Source organism: Taudactylus pleione, unplaced genomic scaffold (genome assembly GCF_031769625.1).
Source record: "Taudactylus pleione unplaced genomic scaffold, aTauple2 ptg000089l, whole genome shotgun sequence".
NCBI lineage: Eukaryota > Metazoa > Chordata > Amphibia > Anura > Myobatrachidae > Taudactylus > Taudactylus pleione.
The window spans coordinates 7,777,616-7,796,183 of record NW_028284491.1 but is presented as its reverse complement, the minus strand read 5'-3'; the positions used below and the strand labels follow the sequence as shown (position 1 = coordinate 7,796,183).

Sequence of the window (18,568 nt, the reverse complement as noted above, 5' to 3'; positions counted from 1 at the left end):
ATGTACTTTATGGTCAGTTTGGAAAGAAAAAGTATGAAATGTAGAATACTTGCATAGATGAAAGCAGGAGTGCATGACATTTCAGAAATTCTGCTCAATAAGAATAATCCAAATTTCAGCTCAAGATTCACGAATCACTTCAAATTTCAACCTGATTTGAATTTCATTTTAAAAAAGTAGATGTACTAGTTTAAAGTCAAATTAAATAAATAAAGAGAGCCTAGAGCATTGGATTCCACTGCCATACTGATAACAATTATCTGGCTGGTCCATGCTAAAAAATGCTGGAGCTCTTCCCAACTTCCATGATCTTTGGGGCCAAAGTAATTCAGAAAATTGGGACCCCATGAGTGGCAAGACCACCACCTGGGTAGTTCCAGTTTAATGGACTGAAGACCCTTGCTCATTATACCAATGAAGTAAAAACACACAAACTTTAATAAAATAAGACACTCCCTGAAATTTTTGTTCACCACTTCATTAAATATAAAATAACATAGTCAAACGGAGAATAACATATTTTCATCCATCTTGATTGATAGATGGTCAGTGTTCATGGTTGCATTGTAAATGGTTGCTAGTGTTATCAATTTGCTGAAATTTTGACAAACCGCGACCCATTCATGCATTAATGAATGAATTAATTTGCTGGAAGCAAATGTCTAAAATTTGTCCAAATCGACCCACACACCTCTAATCTGGAATACAGAGCGGGAGACCTCTTTTTCTCTGCACACAAAATCAGGGAGTATTTCAATATATGAAAAAGTGTATTTCCAACTATTAAATTGCAATGTGCAAATTTACATTCTTTTGCAGGATTTGCTCCTAATTTCACATGAGGCCCAGAATAGTAATATGAGGCTGATGTTTCACTTATTTTAAATATTGTGGGTTCACTTGTAATGAACTTCTGCATATGATACAAAGTTCACACATTTTATTTGTAAGTGAATGACATTCAGTCATCCATGGTCAAACATACAAAGAACATATCAGGATATAAAAACATGTAAAAAAAGTTTGTATATATTTTTAATGTATATAAAAAAAGTTATGTACAATTGGCTAATAACTGAAAAGCAACCCCTCACCATCAAGTAAATCGACCTGAAGCTCCAGCTGATGACCAGGATTGTGGACCAGACGTTCCATGTATAAATAGACATGGATCCAGGACTTTAGTAATACTATCTGCAAAGTGACCACTCATATTTGGTAGGAGGCTGTGATATCCCAGAAGAAGCTTGTTACTTATTGCATTTACTATATTCCTTAATACTTCCTGTGAGTGCAACTGTTTTTTATAGTAAATTCATCAACAATGGTATCTCAATATATGCATTCCTATTTATTTTTATGACGCCACAATGTATAGACTGATCACTGGAGGATTGAGTATGCAGCAGTAAAGACCCATATTCAAAGCGACCATAAACTGGGGCTTTCTTTAAACATACTTTTCTAGGTGAAAAATGTTGGTATCCTGGGACTCTCCTCCTTACTTGGATATAAAAGGAACTATTTCATATTCACTTAGGCTATTTCATTCTCAAGACTGTATTATGCTATGTTATGTTATTTTATTTTATATGTATAACCCACAAGGGCATTTTCTGAAGTGATTTATATTCAGCCAGTATTGTGTGATTTCTGATCTTTTTAAATTTTACAGCTTGTATATATGAGAAGCATTATGGGTTCCATTCATCATCACTAAATGGACAGTTACACATGCGGAAATGCTGATTTCTGCATATTTTAAGTAACGGGTCATTCATCATCAGGGGTCCGATAGGGCCACCCGATATTTTCGGAGTTTTCCTGTGATAAACTCGATGGCGCTTGTTCTCAGATCCCTGCTCCTTCCGATTGGAAAGAGTTCCGGGGATGCAAAGAGGAATCCAAGCGGTCACACATGCGCCTAGCCAGCCACAGGGGAGGTAAGTAATGCTGCTACTTCTGTAGCAGTGTTACTAATTGCGGGGACAGCTGCTTTTCAGAGCAGCTGTCCTCGCATCGGAGCAACGATAAATTACTCCGGCAAGAAGCATCCCCCGTGGCAAGGTGGATACTTAATCATCAGGGGCCGCCTGGCTCCTGTTGATGAATAGACCCCTATATCTCTTATAATAGTCCTTAACTCCAAATGACATACAAATTGACTGGGTTATTAAAGTGGCTAGTTTTTAAATTATGAACAACTAGCTGAAGTACCCGGCATTGCCTGGGTTTAGATCTTCAAGTTATTATGTGATGTCGTCTAAATCCATCCAGTGGAAGGCCCAGAATAGGCTTCCCGGGTAAAAGTTCTGCCCAGCGTATATAAATGGGAGGTCCGACTGAGACCTCTACCCCCTAGTATGCCTTCTGGGATCCAATGTTACGACTCTGTGAAGTTTTCATCCAAATTATGTGATGTCATCAAAATCCATCCAGTGGAAGGCCCAGTACAGGCTCCCTTGGTCAAAGTTCCACCTGGCGCAATCCGCCATGAGGTCCAACCGGGACACCAATCACTCCATTAGACATCCCAGACCAATTTCCGCCCCTCTGTGAAGTTTTCATCTAAATCTATCCAGTGGAAGGCCCAGAATAGGCTCACAGGGTCAAAGTTCTGCCAAGCATTCCCAGGTCAAAGTTCTACCCAGCGTACAACAACGTGAGGTCCGACCAGGACCTCAACCCCTTAATATGACTTCTGGGATCCAATGTTACCACTCTGTGAAGTTTTTGTCCAAATCCACCACTGGAGGCTCAGAACAGGCTCCCCAGGTCAAAATTCTGCCCAGCGTACACTAGCGGGAGGTCAAACCGGGACTTCAACCCCCTAGTATGTCTTCTGGGATCCAGTGTTAACACCGAGTGAAGTTTTTGTCTAAATTATTTGATGTCATCCAAATCCATCCAGTGGAAGGCTCAGAACAGTCAAAGTTCTGTCCAGTGTACACCAACGGGACGTCTGACCAGGACCTCAACCCCCTAGTATGTCTTCTTGGATCCAATGTTACCACTCTGGGAAGTTTTTGTCCAAATCCATCCAGTGGAAGACTCAGAACAGGCTCCCGGGTCAAAGTTCTGCCCAGCATACACCAACAAGAGATCTGACTGGGGGTCAACCCCCTAGTATGTCTTCTTGGATGCAATGTTACCACTATGTGAAGTTTTTGTCAAAATTATGTGATGTTGTCTAAATCCATCCAGTGGAAAGCTCAGAACATCCTTCCCGTGTCAAAGTTCTACCCAGTGTACACCAGTGGGAGGTCCGACTGGGACCGTAACCCCCAAAAAACCTGGCCATGATCCAACTGGACCACCTCGCATTGGTTTCATCCCAATCGGTGCAGGGGTGTCCGAATGCGTAACAGGACAGACAGACAAACAAATAAACTAATAAACAAACAGACCAATGAATTTTATATAAAAGATGTATTTAATTAGCTGTCATTTACTGTATATAACAAAAGGTATTCTACATGAGGATCACACATATTTCTATATTTATGTTAAGTTGTTGGGGCTGAAAGGATAAATATTAATTTTATTTTTTAGTATTAGTGTTATGCAGCCATCACACCCTGCTTGTTCAGGATTTTTTACACTCACATTGTTGCCTTGAAATCACTATGATCATTATCTAATGTGAACCATTGTCTTTCCAGCGATCTCACTAATTCAGCATATTCCTGTTTCTTCTTGTTGCCAAGAGAAATTAGTTTTTTTTTCTTGAATATAGAAATGGTCAATATTTTCACATACAAGCAGATTTTTTTACACTTTATATTAAAGGTGTGAGTTAATCAGATGAGCTCAGTGTTTGTATTGTTAGGAGGCATACCAAACCCATTATTGCTGCAAGATGATGCATACACAACCCTGAGACCAAACCCTTCTACTGAGACAGATAAAAAGGGGAGCTTAATTGCTGAGCCATTCACAGTGCCTTCCTTCTGTGCTCATCCTCAGCATCAGAGTTCCAGAAGGACCATGTCTGTTTCTCGCCATACAACAAAAGGTTTCAGTGCTGCTTCTGCTGCCCCATCAGTGGCCAACCATCGCAGCTTCAGTTCATCCTCGGTCACTCGCTCTAGTTGTGGAGGTGTAAATAATGGCCGGGCTAGCTCTGGTGGCTTTGGTAGCACAAGTCTATACAATTTAACAGGAAATAAAAGAATTTCCATCAATGCAAGTTCACAATCCCGTTACGGAAGTACTTCTGGATTTGGAGATGGAAGCGGTTCAGGACTTGGAATCAGTTCTGGCTTTGGTGTTGGTCATGGATTTGGTGGAGGTTCTCAATTTCCCGTGTGCCCACCTGGTGGAATCCAACAGGTGACAATTAATCAAAGCCTATTAGCTCCTCTTAATCTGGAAATCGACCCAGCAATTCAGAAAGTACGCACAGAAGAGAGAGAGCAAATTAAGACTCTTAACAACAAGTTTGCATCATTCATTGACAAGGTAAGGACATTCATTAATTATTTTATAACAACATGTTCTATTCTCTTTTTGAATTATTAACACAATACTGAGTTTCCTTTATATCTCTATTTGTGTCACTAGCCTGTTGTTGCTGGACATTTTATTTTAGAATCTGGTTATTTTTTAGGTCAGATTCCTAGAACAACAGAACAAAGTTCTAGAGACCAAATGGAAACTTTTGCAAGAGCAGGGGGTAAAGACAGTGAAAAATAATATTGATCCCCTCTTTGAAGCCTACATTAATGGACTGCAGAGACAGCTAGAGAGCTTATCAAGTGATAAGACTCGTCTGAATGGTGATTTAAAACACATGCAGGATAATGTGGAGGAATTCAAGGTCAAGTAAGTCAACAAATACATCTAAATATACCAATACAATAGACAATGATGCTGGCCCAAATGTACAAAGTATATTGAAACTACATTAGAAATACATGGAAACATCCAAATATCAATAACAAATTCACATACAGTATCAGTTTTTCTGCATCTAAATTGTGGCCAATCAGGTGGCATATGGAGATTTTCTAGTAGTGGTTGTTGTAATTTAGGGCCTGATTCAGACCCACTCGCGAGCGGCTGTCCGCTCGCAAGTGGGTCGATGGTGTGCACTGCGCATGCGCACGACGGAGGGAGCTCCGTCGTGCGCATGCACCAGACGCGACGAGCGAAGGACTTTTCTTCGCTCATTGTGTCTGATCAAAGGGGGCGTGCTGTCGATGTTGATTGACAGCACGCCCCCTTTGGTGGGCGTGCCGGGGGCGTGCCTGCCAGACGGAGGCGTTCCCAAGGGAACGCCTACCGTCAGAAGCCGGCCCCACTGACATCACTAGTGATGTCAGTGGGAGTGATTTTGGCTCTGATAGAGCCAAAATCACTCCAGGCCTTGCGGTTGAGAAATTCAACCGCAGGCTTCTGCTCGCACTGGCGATGGTCGCGATGGTCAAGACCATCGCGACCATCATCCTGCACGCTCGTATAGGCTGTGGGTGGTGACCCACAGCTATACGAGCTTCCAGGAGGATGCTCCATAATCATGGAGGTGGGCCCTGATTCAGAGCGAGCGCTCTGGTCAGAGCGTCCGGCTCTGAATCAGGGCCTTAGTTTGCAAAAAACCATCAAGTTGTTTAGGTCATAAAATGTGTATTTTGAAAATCAGAATAATTATTTATAGTAGTTTTTTTTACACTTGTCTTAAATTGTATGGTACACACATCAAGTAAGTTGCTACTTTTTATATTTAGTTGGCAATAGTAACTTTATCATTAAACAGTTTGAATATATATATATATATATATATATACATATATATATTTTTTTCTTTTGCATGCCATTAGATATGAAAATGAAATTCTCAAGCGCACAGCTGCTGAAAATGAATTTGTTGTCCTCAAAAAGGTAAACATGATATAATTATTGTATAACATTCATATCACTTTTACAATGCTGATATGTTATACAATGATGACTGATTCTATTATTTTATTAGGACGTGGATGCAGCATACATGAACAAAGTAGAGCTAGAATCCAAGGTGTCTGCACTGACCGATGAGATCAACTTCTTGAGGGCCCTGTATGAAGCGGTAATACTCTATTCAGTTATTGCTGATGCATAACACACTCTTATAACTACAGTATATGTAATATATCAGAATAACTTAATGACTGCCAATGGCTTCCTTTAATGACCGCTAACAAAGTGGATGGCTACTAATCTATTTGTGGGTGTGTTAGTAGTTTGGGCTGTGTTATGTTATGTTGGATTTTTTAAAAAAGTAATTAAGAAAATTGTAGATGAATAAAAACAATGAAAATAAAGAAAAAAATACATTTGGTTGAGATGTAAAATAGAATATACACCAGAAGACCTCTCCCCCCAGACTGGGCCTAGATTATGAGCTATAACAGACATTTTATTTCAGACATTTTGAAATTTGCTACTAATGGGCCATAGTAAATTTTGGAGGGAGCACAGAACTGTCAAAACTGATTTGGCAATAGAATGTGAAGTCCTTCACTTTGAGAAGGATGTCAACGTGTGCTCCTTCCTGTGTGGAACATATGAAACATATGAGACAATAGCCTGACCGCACTCTACAATTTATGGGAACACACTAGGAGATTGGACTTGAGCTTTGAACTGGGAAGATAAATAACTACCAATTAAATGAATGATACCATAGCACTGAGGAAATGGAAGGGCAGCAGGATGTAGGCCTGGTAGAAATTAGGCCTGAGGAACAGAATGTGGAATAGGCTTACTATTAATTACTAATTTTAATTTTTTTCAATTATTTCACATGAATTCCTTCATGATTTCATATAGTGCGTCTGATGTGCTTGCAATAACTGATCTATGTTCTCATTTCAGGAACATGCACAGATACAGACACAGATCTCAGACACTTCTGTCATACTGTCCATGGACAATAACAGAGATCTAAACCTACAGAGTATCATCGAAGAGGTCAAATCCCAGTATGAGGAGATCACCAACAGAAGCCGGGCAGAAGCTGAATCATGGTACCAAAACAAAGTGAGTTAATTGTTTAAATAACACTCCTCTCCTCCAAATACAGCATTAAATAATGTTCTTTGCTATGGGTATTCTGCCAGAGGGGAACATTTTACTCCGATAACCTTATCATGTGCTGATATGAATTACAACAACAACAATACAACAACTGAAAGAGTCAATTCATTTATATTGGGGCCAATATAAATTAAATTTTCTATATTTTAAGTTTGAAACTTGTAGATCTAAATATATTGCAACAGAACTAGAGATGTTTGCGTATCCCCGTGTTTTGTTCAAAGCGCAGTACTGTTCTTTATTTTTGCTGTTTCTGCAGTACGAGGAGCTCCAGGTCTCAGCTGGAAGACACGGCGACGACCTCAGGAACACAAAGACTGAGATCTCAGAGCTAAACCGTTTGATCAACAGACTGCGCTCAGAAATCGACAGCGTGAAGAAACAGGTAAATGGAATAGTTCTAGAGATTAATATTGAACATGTTAGAGGTACATGGTACCATTTGGAGTATAAGGGTTATTACACTGTCACATTTTCAGTGAAAGCTATCGTTGCCTAGGAAACATACCTGTAACAGGAATTAAGACATTTAGGGATTTTTCTTTTAAACAAATAGCAGCAGTTATTTAGAGTCCCAAAATTTTCCAGCATCATAGGCTTCTACATTTATTAATAATTATGTCAATAAGTATACCATGCTGTTCATAGTGTTGGAATAGTATAGGGCTCTAAAGATCATGCATTTATAACTAAAGAAAAGCTTTATATACTGTACACTGACACAGGTCATGTTTTATGTCTTCTATATCCCCTCGACCATTGGAAATGTACATTATTTTAGTACCAATGATTTAAATATCTTTTTTAATTTATGAATCTAGATTGCAAAACTGCAGGCTGCAATTGCGGCTGCTGAACAGCACGGAGAAGTTACACTAAAGGACGCCAAACAAAAGATGGCAGGGTTGGAGGATGCTCTACAGAAAGCCAAGCAGGACATGGCTCGCCAACTGAAAGAATACCAAGATCTGATGAATGTCAAGCTGTCTCTGGATATTGAGATTGCCACCTACAGGAAACTACTGGAAGGGGAAGAGAGCAGGTAACAAATAAAGATTCTGTCAATATTCCATAATCTATGAAATTATATTTCTACTGCAGGGTCCATAGGGCTCCACAGGAGACCTTGGGGTGTAGGTTGATGACGTCAGTCGTCGAGCACCTCAATAGTTAATTTGTGCTCCCAGGATGCAGCGGGCTCCTCTCCTATACCCCGCCCGCAGGCCAAGGCACCTCAGTTTCGTAGGTGCTCAGCACAGAGTCGGGTCACTTCAAGAGGGGCTGCGTTGACAGCCCAGAAAATAGCTGTTTTTTACTGCAGAGTGATCAGCATGGGCTGTCCAGCGGATGCCCATGCTGCCAGTCCGACAGCCCGCTGGCGCCGAGATTCTGGCACTGCGCTAGGGATCGCAGCAGGTGTCTGGGGGGTTTTGGCTAGCAAAAGCCCCCAAATGCCCAGGACTGTGGCCGGACGTCACGGGGGACATTCAGGTAAGCAGCGGGCTTCCGCGGTGGGGGCCCGTTGATAACACAGTTCATTTACTACCCAGGGCTGGGGGGTCCCTGGGAAGAGGTGTGGCACCAGACACGACGCCTGCTCTGTCACTAGACCACCAGGGATAGGGGGCCACGACCTGCGGACATTGTGGGATCCCAGGGCTTAATAGCACGCCAGGGGAGCGGGCCTTCCCTGTATGGCACAGCCGGCCCCTCCCCCGCTGCACTGCGCACCTCTCCACAACGGTTTGGTGGGTGCAGGCAGCTCTCCTCCCTCAGGCACGCCCCCTGTGAGTCCTCCGGCGGCCATTTTAATGTGCATAAAATGCTAGTCTCACAGGGAGCTGCAGAGCCTGGGTCCCCCTACATACCCCTCCTCCAAGCAGGGTGGTGTATTTAGCACTATTCCTACTAGACACAAGGTCTAGTTAGTTGATAATAGTGCAGTATAGTGCAGGTTTTCCTGGCATTGTATGTGTCTGTTGCTAGCGCTGTCTGACTGTAAAACTCTTTTTCTCTGGCAGCCATTTTAGCTATCCCTGTACTTTCTCCTTCACTAGCCCTTGCGGTGACAGTGCTGCTGAGGGATCAAATTACTTCACAGTTCAGTGGTGAAGGCGGAGCCTAAGTTGAGCTGAGGAGTTTGACACATACATTCATTATGTCTGGCAGTGATTCTGCTCAGGCTGATATCCCCCTTACACAGTCCTGCAACCGGTGCTTTGCTGGACAAAAGGAGGGATAGATTATTGTGGGAGGAGTGTGTACCCTGTGTACCAGAATGCAGAATTACCTGCTGGGCCCAGCTCTTCTCAAGAGCCGCCCTGGGCTTGTTTTGCACAAGCACTAACTACCCTGATGGGTCGGCTTGCTGAACCTCCAATGGCCCCACAATTGGGGTACGCCCCGCAGGTTGCTATGCCATCTACGTCACAGGGGATTCCCCGACAGTTGGTTGCCCTTACAACGTACTCCCTACCAGACTAAATCTAGTTGGGTTAATACTCTCTGCAATATGGTGCAAAATCTACCGGAGGTTTTACAGGGGGAGTCTTTCCAGCGCTCTGCTAGGAAGGAGGTACTGTCCACCCCGTCCACGTATTATCAAGATGATGTGTCGACTGATGATGGGGAAATTCAGGACTTATCTGATACAGAGCTCCCTCAAAAGGAGGCGGAGCCTAAGACCAAAATTTATGTACACAGCCTCATTCGTGCAGTCGTGTGGCTATGGATATCGGGGATGAGGATACCCCAGCAGCCAAATCCAAACATGCTTTCTTTAAGGAAGTGAAAAGTTCAGCGACGGCTTTTCCCCTGTCGGATCAGCTAGTTAAACATCTGGAAAAAGCCTGGAAAACTCCAGGCAGGAGGTTTCAACCATAGCCACTTATCCATTTGAGGAGAAGTATTTCTCTAAATGGGAAACTCTTCCTCAGGTGGATTCTCATATTACATGCCTTGTCGAAAGTGAGACACTTCCTATTCCGTCCATGTCGTCATTAAAGGATGTTACGGACAGAAAAGTGGAGGTGTGCCTAAAGTCCATTTAATCCCTCTCGGGGGGGGGGGGGGGTCGCTGGGCCAGCTATGGCTATATGCTGGGTGGCCAGGGCCATGGAACGTTGGGCAAATGCCTTGGAAGTGTCCTTGCCTGTAGAGGCTACCAGTGAACAAATTGAACTGGTAAGTTACCTCAGAGACTCGGCTACATATGTGAATGAGGCTGCTTTGGATGTTAGTCTCCTAACATCTCGCATTTCATCAGCTGCAGTGTCAGCTAGGCGCTCTCTTTAGTTGCGATCTTGGAGAGTGGATGCTGATTCCAAGAAAGGGTTAGGTTTACCCTTTAATGGGCCAGATTTGGACAAAATCGTGGACACTTTGGCTGCTGCCAAGTCTGCCTGTTTACCTTCGGCCCCAATGCCATCAGGATCTGTAACTCAGTCCTTTCGGACTTTCCGTCCTCATGTAAGGCCAAAGTTCAGTCCTTTCCCAGACTGTCAGGAGCTAAGAAAGTCACAAAGCCCAAGAAGCAGGCTTGGAGTACCAGGCGTCCAGCTGCCAAGCCCGATGCCAAAGCCTCAGCCTGATGGGGTGGGCCTCTCCTTGGGGAACCCCAAGGTGGGAGGCCGACTTCTTTAGTTCGCCCAGTGTTGGTGGCATACCACAACAGACACTTGGGTAAGGGAAGTGGTCTCTCAAGGGTACGCCCTTTCCTTCCAATACAGACCTCCTCATCAATTCTTCCCTACGGGACTTCAGATGGATCAGGAAAAGGCATTGGAACTGCAGAAAGTTATACGATCTATGCTTCTACAGGGAGTTATAGTTCCGGTACCTACTCCCCAGAGGGGAATGGGCTATTATTCCACTCTCTTTTTGGTTCCAAAACCGAATGGTGCATACAGGCCTATCCTAAAAATCATGTCCCTAAACAGGTTTCTCCGAGTGCCTCAGTTCAAAATGGAAACCCTGCGGTCAATTATACTGGCTATGGAACCTGGGGATTTTATGGTGTCTCTGGACATTCAGGATGCCTACCTGCATATTCCGATAGCTTCTGCTCACCAGAGGTACCTCAGGTTCACAGTGTTGCAACAACACTTCCAGTTTCAGGCCCTGCCGTTTGGACTGTCCACAGCACCCAGGGTGTTCACCAAACTTATTGCTGTGATGGCGGCCCAACTGCGGCTGCAGGGGGTCCATCTGTTGCCCTACGTGGACGACCTGCTGTTGCTAGCCAGGTCTCTGGAAATACTTCTTCAGCATCTACAGCTGACAATAACAGTGCTACAAAGCCACGGTTGGTTGATCAACCACTTCCAGAGAAGGTGGACAATAGAGGAGTCCGTGCTTCAAATAAACATATTGAAACTCAGGGCAGTTCTAAGGGCTCTTCAGCAAGCAAGGCTCATACTTCATGGAAAACCCGTGCAAGTCCAATCAGACAACGCCACCACAGTGGCCTACATAAACCACCATGGAGGCACTCAAATTCAGACGGCACTAAAGGAGGTGTTCTGCATCGTGACTTGGGCCGAGGAAAATGTCCCAGCCATATCGGCGGTGTTTTAACTGGGAGTCCTGAACTGGGAAGCGGACTTCCTAAGCCATCACGATGTCTACCCAGGGGAATGGTCACTTCACCAGGAAGTATTTCAGCTTCTGGTGAACAAGTGGGGACTTCCCGAAGTAGATCTAATGGCATCTCGGCACAACCACAAGTTGCCAAGGTACAGCTCAAGAACAAGAGATGTGGGGGCAATGCTGGTAGATGCTCTGTCGGTCAAATGGACCTTCCAGTTCACATACCTGTTTCCTCCATTCTACCTTCTGCCTCGGGTGATTCGGAAGTTTAATCAAGGAGGTATGCTACTGCTGGTACTCCAGCGTGGCCCAGACGTCACTGGTACGCAGATATTCGGAGTCTATCCATAGACACTCCGATGCTGTTGCCTCAATGTCTGGACCTGTTGTCTCAAGGTCCTTGCCTCTACCTGGACCTGAGTCGTCTGTCTTTGACGGCGTGGCTCTTGAGACTGCCCTCTTGAGTTCCAGGGGTTTTTCCAGCTCGGTGGTGAACACCATGCTCAGAGCTCGCAAGCCTGTTTCTGCAAGAATTTATCACAGAGTGTGGCACACCTTCTTTGATGGTGTCACCCCAGAGGTTATAATCCTCAGACATTTGGATTATCCAGGATTTTGGCATTCCTACAGGTGGGCTTAGATCACGGTCTTCTCCTTGCTTCTCTGAAGGTGCAGGTTTCTGCCCTGTCAGTACTGTTTCACCATAGGATTGCTACTCTTCCGGATGTACACACCTTTATGCAAGGTATGCTTCGCATCCAACCTCCCATTATCCCACCAGTGGCTCATTGGGATTTGACTGTGGTCCTTGGGCTCTACAAGGACCGCCATTTGAACCACTGGTTTCAGTGGATTTAAAATGGCTCACAATTGAAACTGTGTTTCTTCTAGCCATTGCTTCAGCAAGAAGAGTGTCAGATTTGGGGGCTCTTTCATGTCGCCCCCTCCCTTTCTGATTTTTCACAGGGACAGGGCGGTTCTTCGTACTCGCCCTGGTTTCCTACCTAAGGTGGTATCCAGCTTCCACATTAATGAGGAAATTGTTGTACCAGCTTTTAACTCCCCAGACCTTTCAGCTGGTGAGGCCTCTTTGGATGTGGTACGTGCTCTACAAACTTATGTGGACCGTACCAACTCATTTCGGAAGTCGGACTCGTTGTTTGCCCTTTTTGGTTTCAGAAAGAAAAGATGGCCTGCCACTAAGCAGACTTTGGCAGGCTGGATTTGCCTGCCAATTTCAGAGGCTTACCTTCATGAGGGCCTTCCTGTACCGTCCTCTGTAAAGGCTCATTCTACTAGGTCTGTGGGTCCTTCGTGGTCAGCTCTTCGTGGCGCCTCTGCTGTTCAGCTGTGCCAGGCGGCCACGTGGTCTACTGTCCATACATTCTTAAGGTATTATGCATTTGATACCTTTGCCTCTCAGGATGCTTCCTTTGGGTGGTGGATTCTCCTTTCTTCAAAGGAGCATCCCCACCCTTAAGGAGACTGCTTTGGGACATCCCCAAGGTCTCCTGTGGAGCCCTATGGACCCTGCAGTAGAAAATAAGAGATATGGTAAGACCTTACCTTTGTTATCTCTATTTCTACGAAGTCCATAGGGATCCACAGATCTCTCGCCCTGTCGCACCTGTACTGCAGATGGGCTGTGTTCTGGTCACCGGTTTTCCATCTCCTTCTGTATGTGAGAATGTGATACTTGAGTATTCCAGAATTTCTTCTTCTCTCTTCTCCTCCTCCGGCCATTGGCTTGTTACGAAACTGAGATGCCTTGGCCTGGGGGCGGGGTATAGGAGAGGAGCCCGGTGCATCCTGAGAGCACAAATGTAACTATTGAGATGCTCGACGACTGACGTAATCAACCTATACCCCAGGGTCTCCTGTGGATCCCTATGGACTTCGTAGAAATAGAGATAACAAAGGTAAGGTCTTACCATATCTCTTATTTTACATTTATTGGTAATAATTGCATGTTATAATTAGTTACCCAAATAGACAAAGTTATAAATCATTGTTGCAATATGTTTATAATTATGTTCTCTTATATTCAGGTTGGCTGGAGAGGGTGTTGGACCAGTAAACATTTGTAAGTTGACTTTGTACAGTATGTTCAGTTTGATCTCTATAGAATCAAGCATGTACAGTATCTAACTGTTATTTTGTTTTTAACAGCTATCACAAGCTCAAACTATAGCGCCAGTGGAGCAGGCCATAGTTTTGGAGTTGGCGGTGGAAGAGGATTCGCAGTTGGTGGAAGCGGATTCAGTGTCGGCAGTGGAAGTGGATTCAGTTTTAGCGGTGGTAGTGGACTCGGTCTTGGTGGTGGAAGCAGTGATTGCGTTGGGCAAGGAATTGGTGGTGGAAGCTGCAGTGTTAACAGTTTAAAACCAGCCGTTGTATCTGGAAGTGGCAGTAATTCCAGTGTGAAAGTTGTAACAACAACATCCACAGCCTCCCGGAAGTTTTAAGATCATATAGTATTGAGGGCTGAAGCCCTGTACCCAACCACTGAATATTTTGTCATAGAAATTACACATACTGTATGTTTTAAGAAGTTAAATTGTTGCTATCAACAAGCTTTCCTTATATTAAGTTTTGTATGCATTTCTTTTCTGGATTTAAATATCAACTAAAATAATGAGAAACTGATCCATATAATCCCTTCACCTGAAGCGCAATGATGTGCACTAGTAAAACAAACTCTTGCTTTGAATATTATATATAGCAGTGTTTCCCAAAATCCAGTCCTCATGGTACCCTAACAGTGCATGTTTTCCTCATCTCCTTGTTGGAGCACAGGTGTATTCATTACTGACTGGCACATTTTAATAGACCCACAGGTCATAATAATGATGTAGCTTGTGGCTTTGTGCGCTGTCAGAGTGCCCTGTGGGTGTGATATTAGAAACACTGGAGCAGTGTTTCACAAGGTCGTTCCTCATGGAACCCTAACAGTGCATGTTTTCAAAGCATCCTTATGAATAACTAGCACCACCTGTAGAACAATTGTGTTAAGGCAGGTATCCACTAGATGATAAATTGGATTATTGGAACAAAATCGTTATCGTTCATCGGCCGCAATATCGTCCAGTGGGTATGCCATCAACGGCCATCGATGCGCTCTCCCGCTGGTCGTTGACGATATCTTTCATCGCCTGTACTTGCAGGGCAACCTGACGATATCGTCAGGTTCTGCAAGTATGGGGATGAGGGAGGGTGCCGGCACTGAAAGATATCGTTACTGATATCGTTCAGTGTGGATGCTCAATGTCGTTAAAGACATTGAGCCTGGCAGTGCAGGGCAAACACTAAATGATATTGCTCATGGAGCATATCATCTAGTGGATACGCGCCTTCAGTCACTTAACACACCTGTGATCCAGCTAGATCATCTGGAAAACATGCACTGTTAGGGTTCCATGAGGACCGGGTTTGAGAACCACTGCACAAGTGTTAGGCAACCTGTGACTCTCTGTTGTGGTACAACGCGCCATGCAAGCTTGTGATTTCCCAGCAGATGGATTTACAAATGTTGTTTACCACAGATCTGTGTGTAAAATATAAAATTTTAATCTCATTGCTAGCAATTGGGGTTGTTTTTCTGCTTTGTTTATGCTTCTGCTAAATTGCTTACATTTATAGGAACTGATCAATAAAATGCAATCATTCTGAAAGTGTTTATTGTATTTCCTTTTTATTAGTAACATAATCCAGATAATGCTAGTTTGCAAAAAAAAAAAAAATCCTCACGTATCTATAATCTATAACTATTCAGATGACTTATCAAAAGACTAGGCCCCTTTATCAATTACTGTAACATTAAGTGGTCTATTTATAAAGCAGTGAAAAGTGTGGAGAAGTGGACCAGTGGAGAAGTTGACCATAGCAACCAATCAGCTCCTACTTTTTATTTTATAGACTGTACTTGATAAATGCTGATTGGTTGCTATGAGAAACTTCTCCACTGGTCCACTTCTCCACACTTTTCACTGCTTGATAAATAGACCCCCTTAACCTTTCATTTACTAGTAGAAGCTATACACTCTTGCTGTGCTCGGTAATATGGAAAATAAAACCAGTTGTAAGTAGGAACTTCAGTATACCTCTCAACGAGGGGTATTCAATATGAAAGGTTAACTTCCCTGGCGAAGTTAACATTTCATATCGTAGTTTTTTTTCTGCGTAAAGGTATGGTGCACACTCCCGCTTATCCCCGTATTCAAAATAAAATTAACGAAAACAGGAAACTCCGAAGTTGGATTTGCGTAAAGTTACAAATTTTTCCTTAAAATAATTGTAAGACCCCCCTAAAGTTGTAAAAACATGGGGGAACACTATGGGTACCCCCGTTTTAGCATTTAATTGAAAGTCGGGGATTTAAATAGCCACAGCAGGTGTTTTTTCCCGACATTGAAGAAGTGATGCAGAAGAGCACTTAGGTTATTTTTTTCATTTTTTTAAGTGGTCCCATCAAATTTGGGGTACATGAAAATGGGTACTAACATATTTTGGTGTCCCTAAAGTAAGTTTTTAAAAATTCTGCATTTGTGCACCTGCCGCTATAATTCTATTCTAGAAAACACCTGCCGCATACATGCAGAACCTATTTCCCTATTGTTAAGCAATTTTTTCCCTTTTTTTTTTTTGCACCCCAATATTTTAATTTATTTTTTGGGGTGTCACTATTTTTTTTTTAAACTTTTTTTGACACAGTTCTTTTTTAAATGTCAATCTCAGGGGTGCAGGCTATTTTTTTTAAGCCTGCACCCCTAAACCCCAATTCTGCACTTTTTTTCGACACCTATTCAATGGTGAAAAGTTATCCCCGTTTTTTTATCAAAGACTTTTCAAAACTGCGATAAGTCTTTGAAATTGAATATGGTGTAAAACTAAAACAAGTGATATTAACGCAAAAACGTTAAAAAGTGCGATATTAACGCAAAAAACGATGTTATCGCACCCATATTGAATACCCCTAAACCTGACCCCTTCCAGGGTGGATAGTTTGCTCTGTTCCAGGACTTCCCTCCCTTAATTTATGATTGCCATCACCTGTGTTGAATTAGTTCATTGATAAGAAAGGTGTTTCAAGGAACAGAGCAATACAATTATTATTATTATTTTTATTACTATTGTTATTCTTCAGTAATATGGCATCCATAAAGTGTCAATGGTGCCATACAGGGAAATTACAATAAAACACACAAACAATAAATGAAGTTCAAACAGACAGTACAGGAAGGGAGAAATCAAACAGTGAGATTTCTATACAACTGTGTGACAGATAATAGCAATAAAGCTGACCACACACTAGACCAACTTACATCCAACCATGCAACTAGTTGATTGGTTGGAATGAAAATCTGATAAGGTATGAAAGTAAATGACAACCAGCAATTTGCTCCCAAACGCCGGAAAATGGACAAAAACTGTTGTTTTAACAAATTGTTTAGATTAAACATGTAACAAGCTCATCTGAGGAGTGCGAGAGTAAAAACTACCCCGTCCGGCAATCCCTGTCTGAACACACAGGGGAACGACAGCTGCAGCTGTCGATATCTATAGCTCTAGCTGTCTGACCGTTCATACATTGGGTGACACCTTGGCGAGCTTGTAGATAGCAGCATCGATAATGACAGGGGCGCATAGCATGTAATTTACCACCCAACCCCACATTAATACATGGGGGAGAAGCGGTATCAGCACACATAACGTGCGCTGATATCACTAATCCCCATAATGCCGGATAATACATCTCCCCCCAGTGCCTTGGGAGAGCAGACAGACAGTATCAGATGAGTGAGTGAGTGAGTGGGGCACACTGGAGACAAAGGTATTTCAGGGTGAGAATTAAGTGGACAGAGGATCTTGCTTGTGTGAGTCTAGGGGGTGGAGATAAACTGGGAGATGACCTGGGAAGAGGTTTCAAAAAGGGAGGACAGAGGGCATGAGTTAAGATTGCGAGGAGGAGGTGAGAGGGAGTATCTACTGAAATGAGTTTGTAGATGTGGGAGTGAGTGATTGCTTTGAAAGTAAGAATGAGAAGAATAAATTTGATTATGTAGAGGAAGGAGAGTCACCAAAGGCAGTGCCAGATGCAGGCCCACATGGGCCTGGAGCTGAAACTTATGAAGGGCCTATTGTATGCTGCCGCAGGGGGTATGGCCAGCACTACAGGGCTGTGACTAGCAATGTTGTGGGCATAACCAATTCTGTGGGGGGGGGGTGTTCTGCATAGGGATTGTAGCCTGTGCAGTGGGTAGCACCTACATTGGATAGGGCAGAGCAGGAGGCAGACAGAGGTGACCCTGGTCTCTATATATATATATATAGAGAGAGAGAGAGAGAGTTGGATGAGGTCATGAGGAGGCCTGGGCCAACTTCACAGACGTGATGCTGCTCTGTCTTTCCCTGCCACCAAAGCCTTTAGAGAGACACATCTCTCTGCAATGGTCCACCGCAGTAGTATGGATAGTCCTGCCCAGGGGGTGTGCTTACTGCTACCTTTAATACCATTAGTTGATATATACTGTAGCTTATTACAATTATTTATTGTGCCCCAAAACTCAGCAATTCTGAATGTAACAGTATTATAATTTATTAATTCAATCATATAGGGCAGCGCTAGTCCAGATCCTTGGTACCCATCAGGGCAAGTCCCGTCTGCCACAAGGATTTCTGCTCTCTCTGACTTTGGGACAGGGGCATCTTTAGAGAGGAGGCGGCCCGTGTGCATTCACTGTGCGGGGCCACCTCCTCTCTTCCCTGTGGCCGGCAGCCGACTGATGCGGCTGGCCGGTCACCGGAGCATTAGTAGACTCTGCGCACAAGAGTGTACCCGGAGTCTACTGCGCATGCCAAAACTCAGGAAAAATTGCCACGGCGGCCATTTTTCCGGCTTTTTGTA

General features: G+C 43.5%; 1 protein-coding gene across 1 annotated transcript; it reads left to right on the top strand.

Moving 5' to 3' along the window:
• The first annotated feature begins 3,966 nt into the window (after positions 1-3,966).
• Positions 3,967-15,287, top strand: LOC148527334 (keratin, type II cytoskeletal 6A-like). Its single transcript, XM_088469262.1, has 9 exons — positions 3,967-4,461; positions 4,610-4,824; positions 5,820-5,880; positions 5,972-6,067; positions 6,856-7,020; positions 7,337-7,462; positions 7,899-8,119; positions 13,713-13,747; positions 13,834-15,287. The coding sequence occupies exons 1-9, from the start codon at positions 3,988-3,990 to the stop codon at positions 14,127-14,129; spliced, it is 1,689 nt and encodes a 562-aa protein (XP_088325388.1). The 5' UTR covers positions 3,967-3,987; the 3' UTR covers positions 14,130-15,287.
• Positions 15,288-18,568: the final 3,281 nt, after the last annotated feature.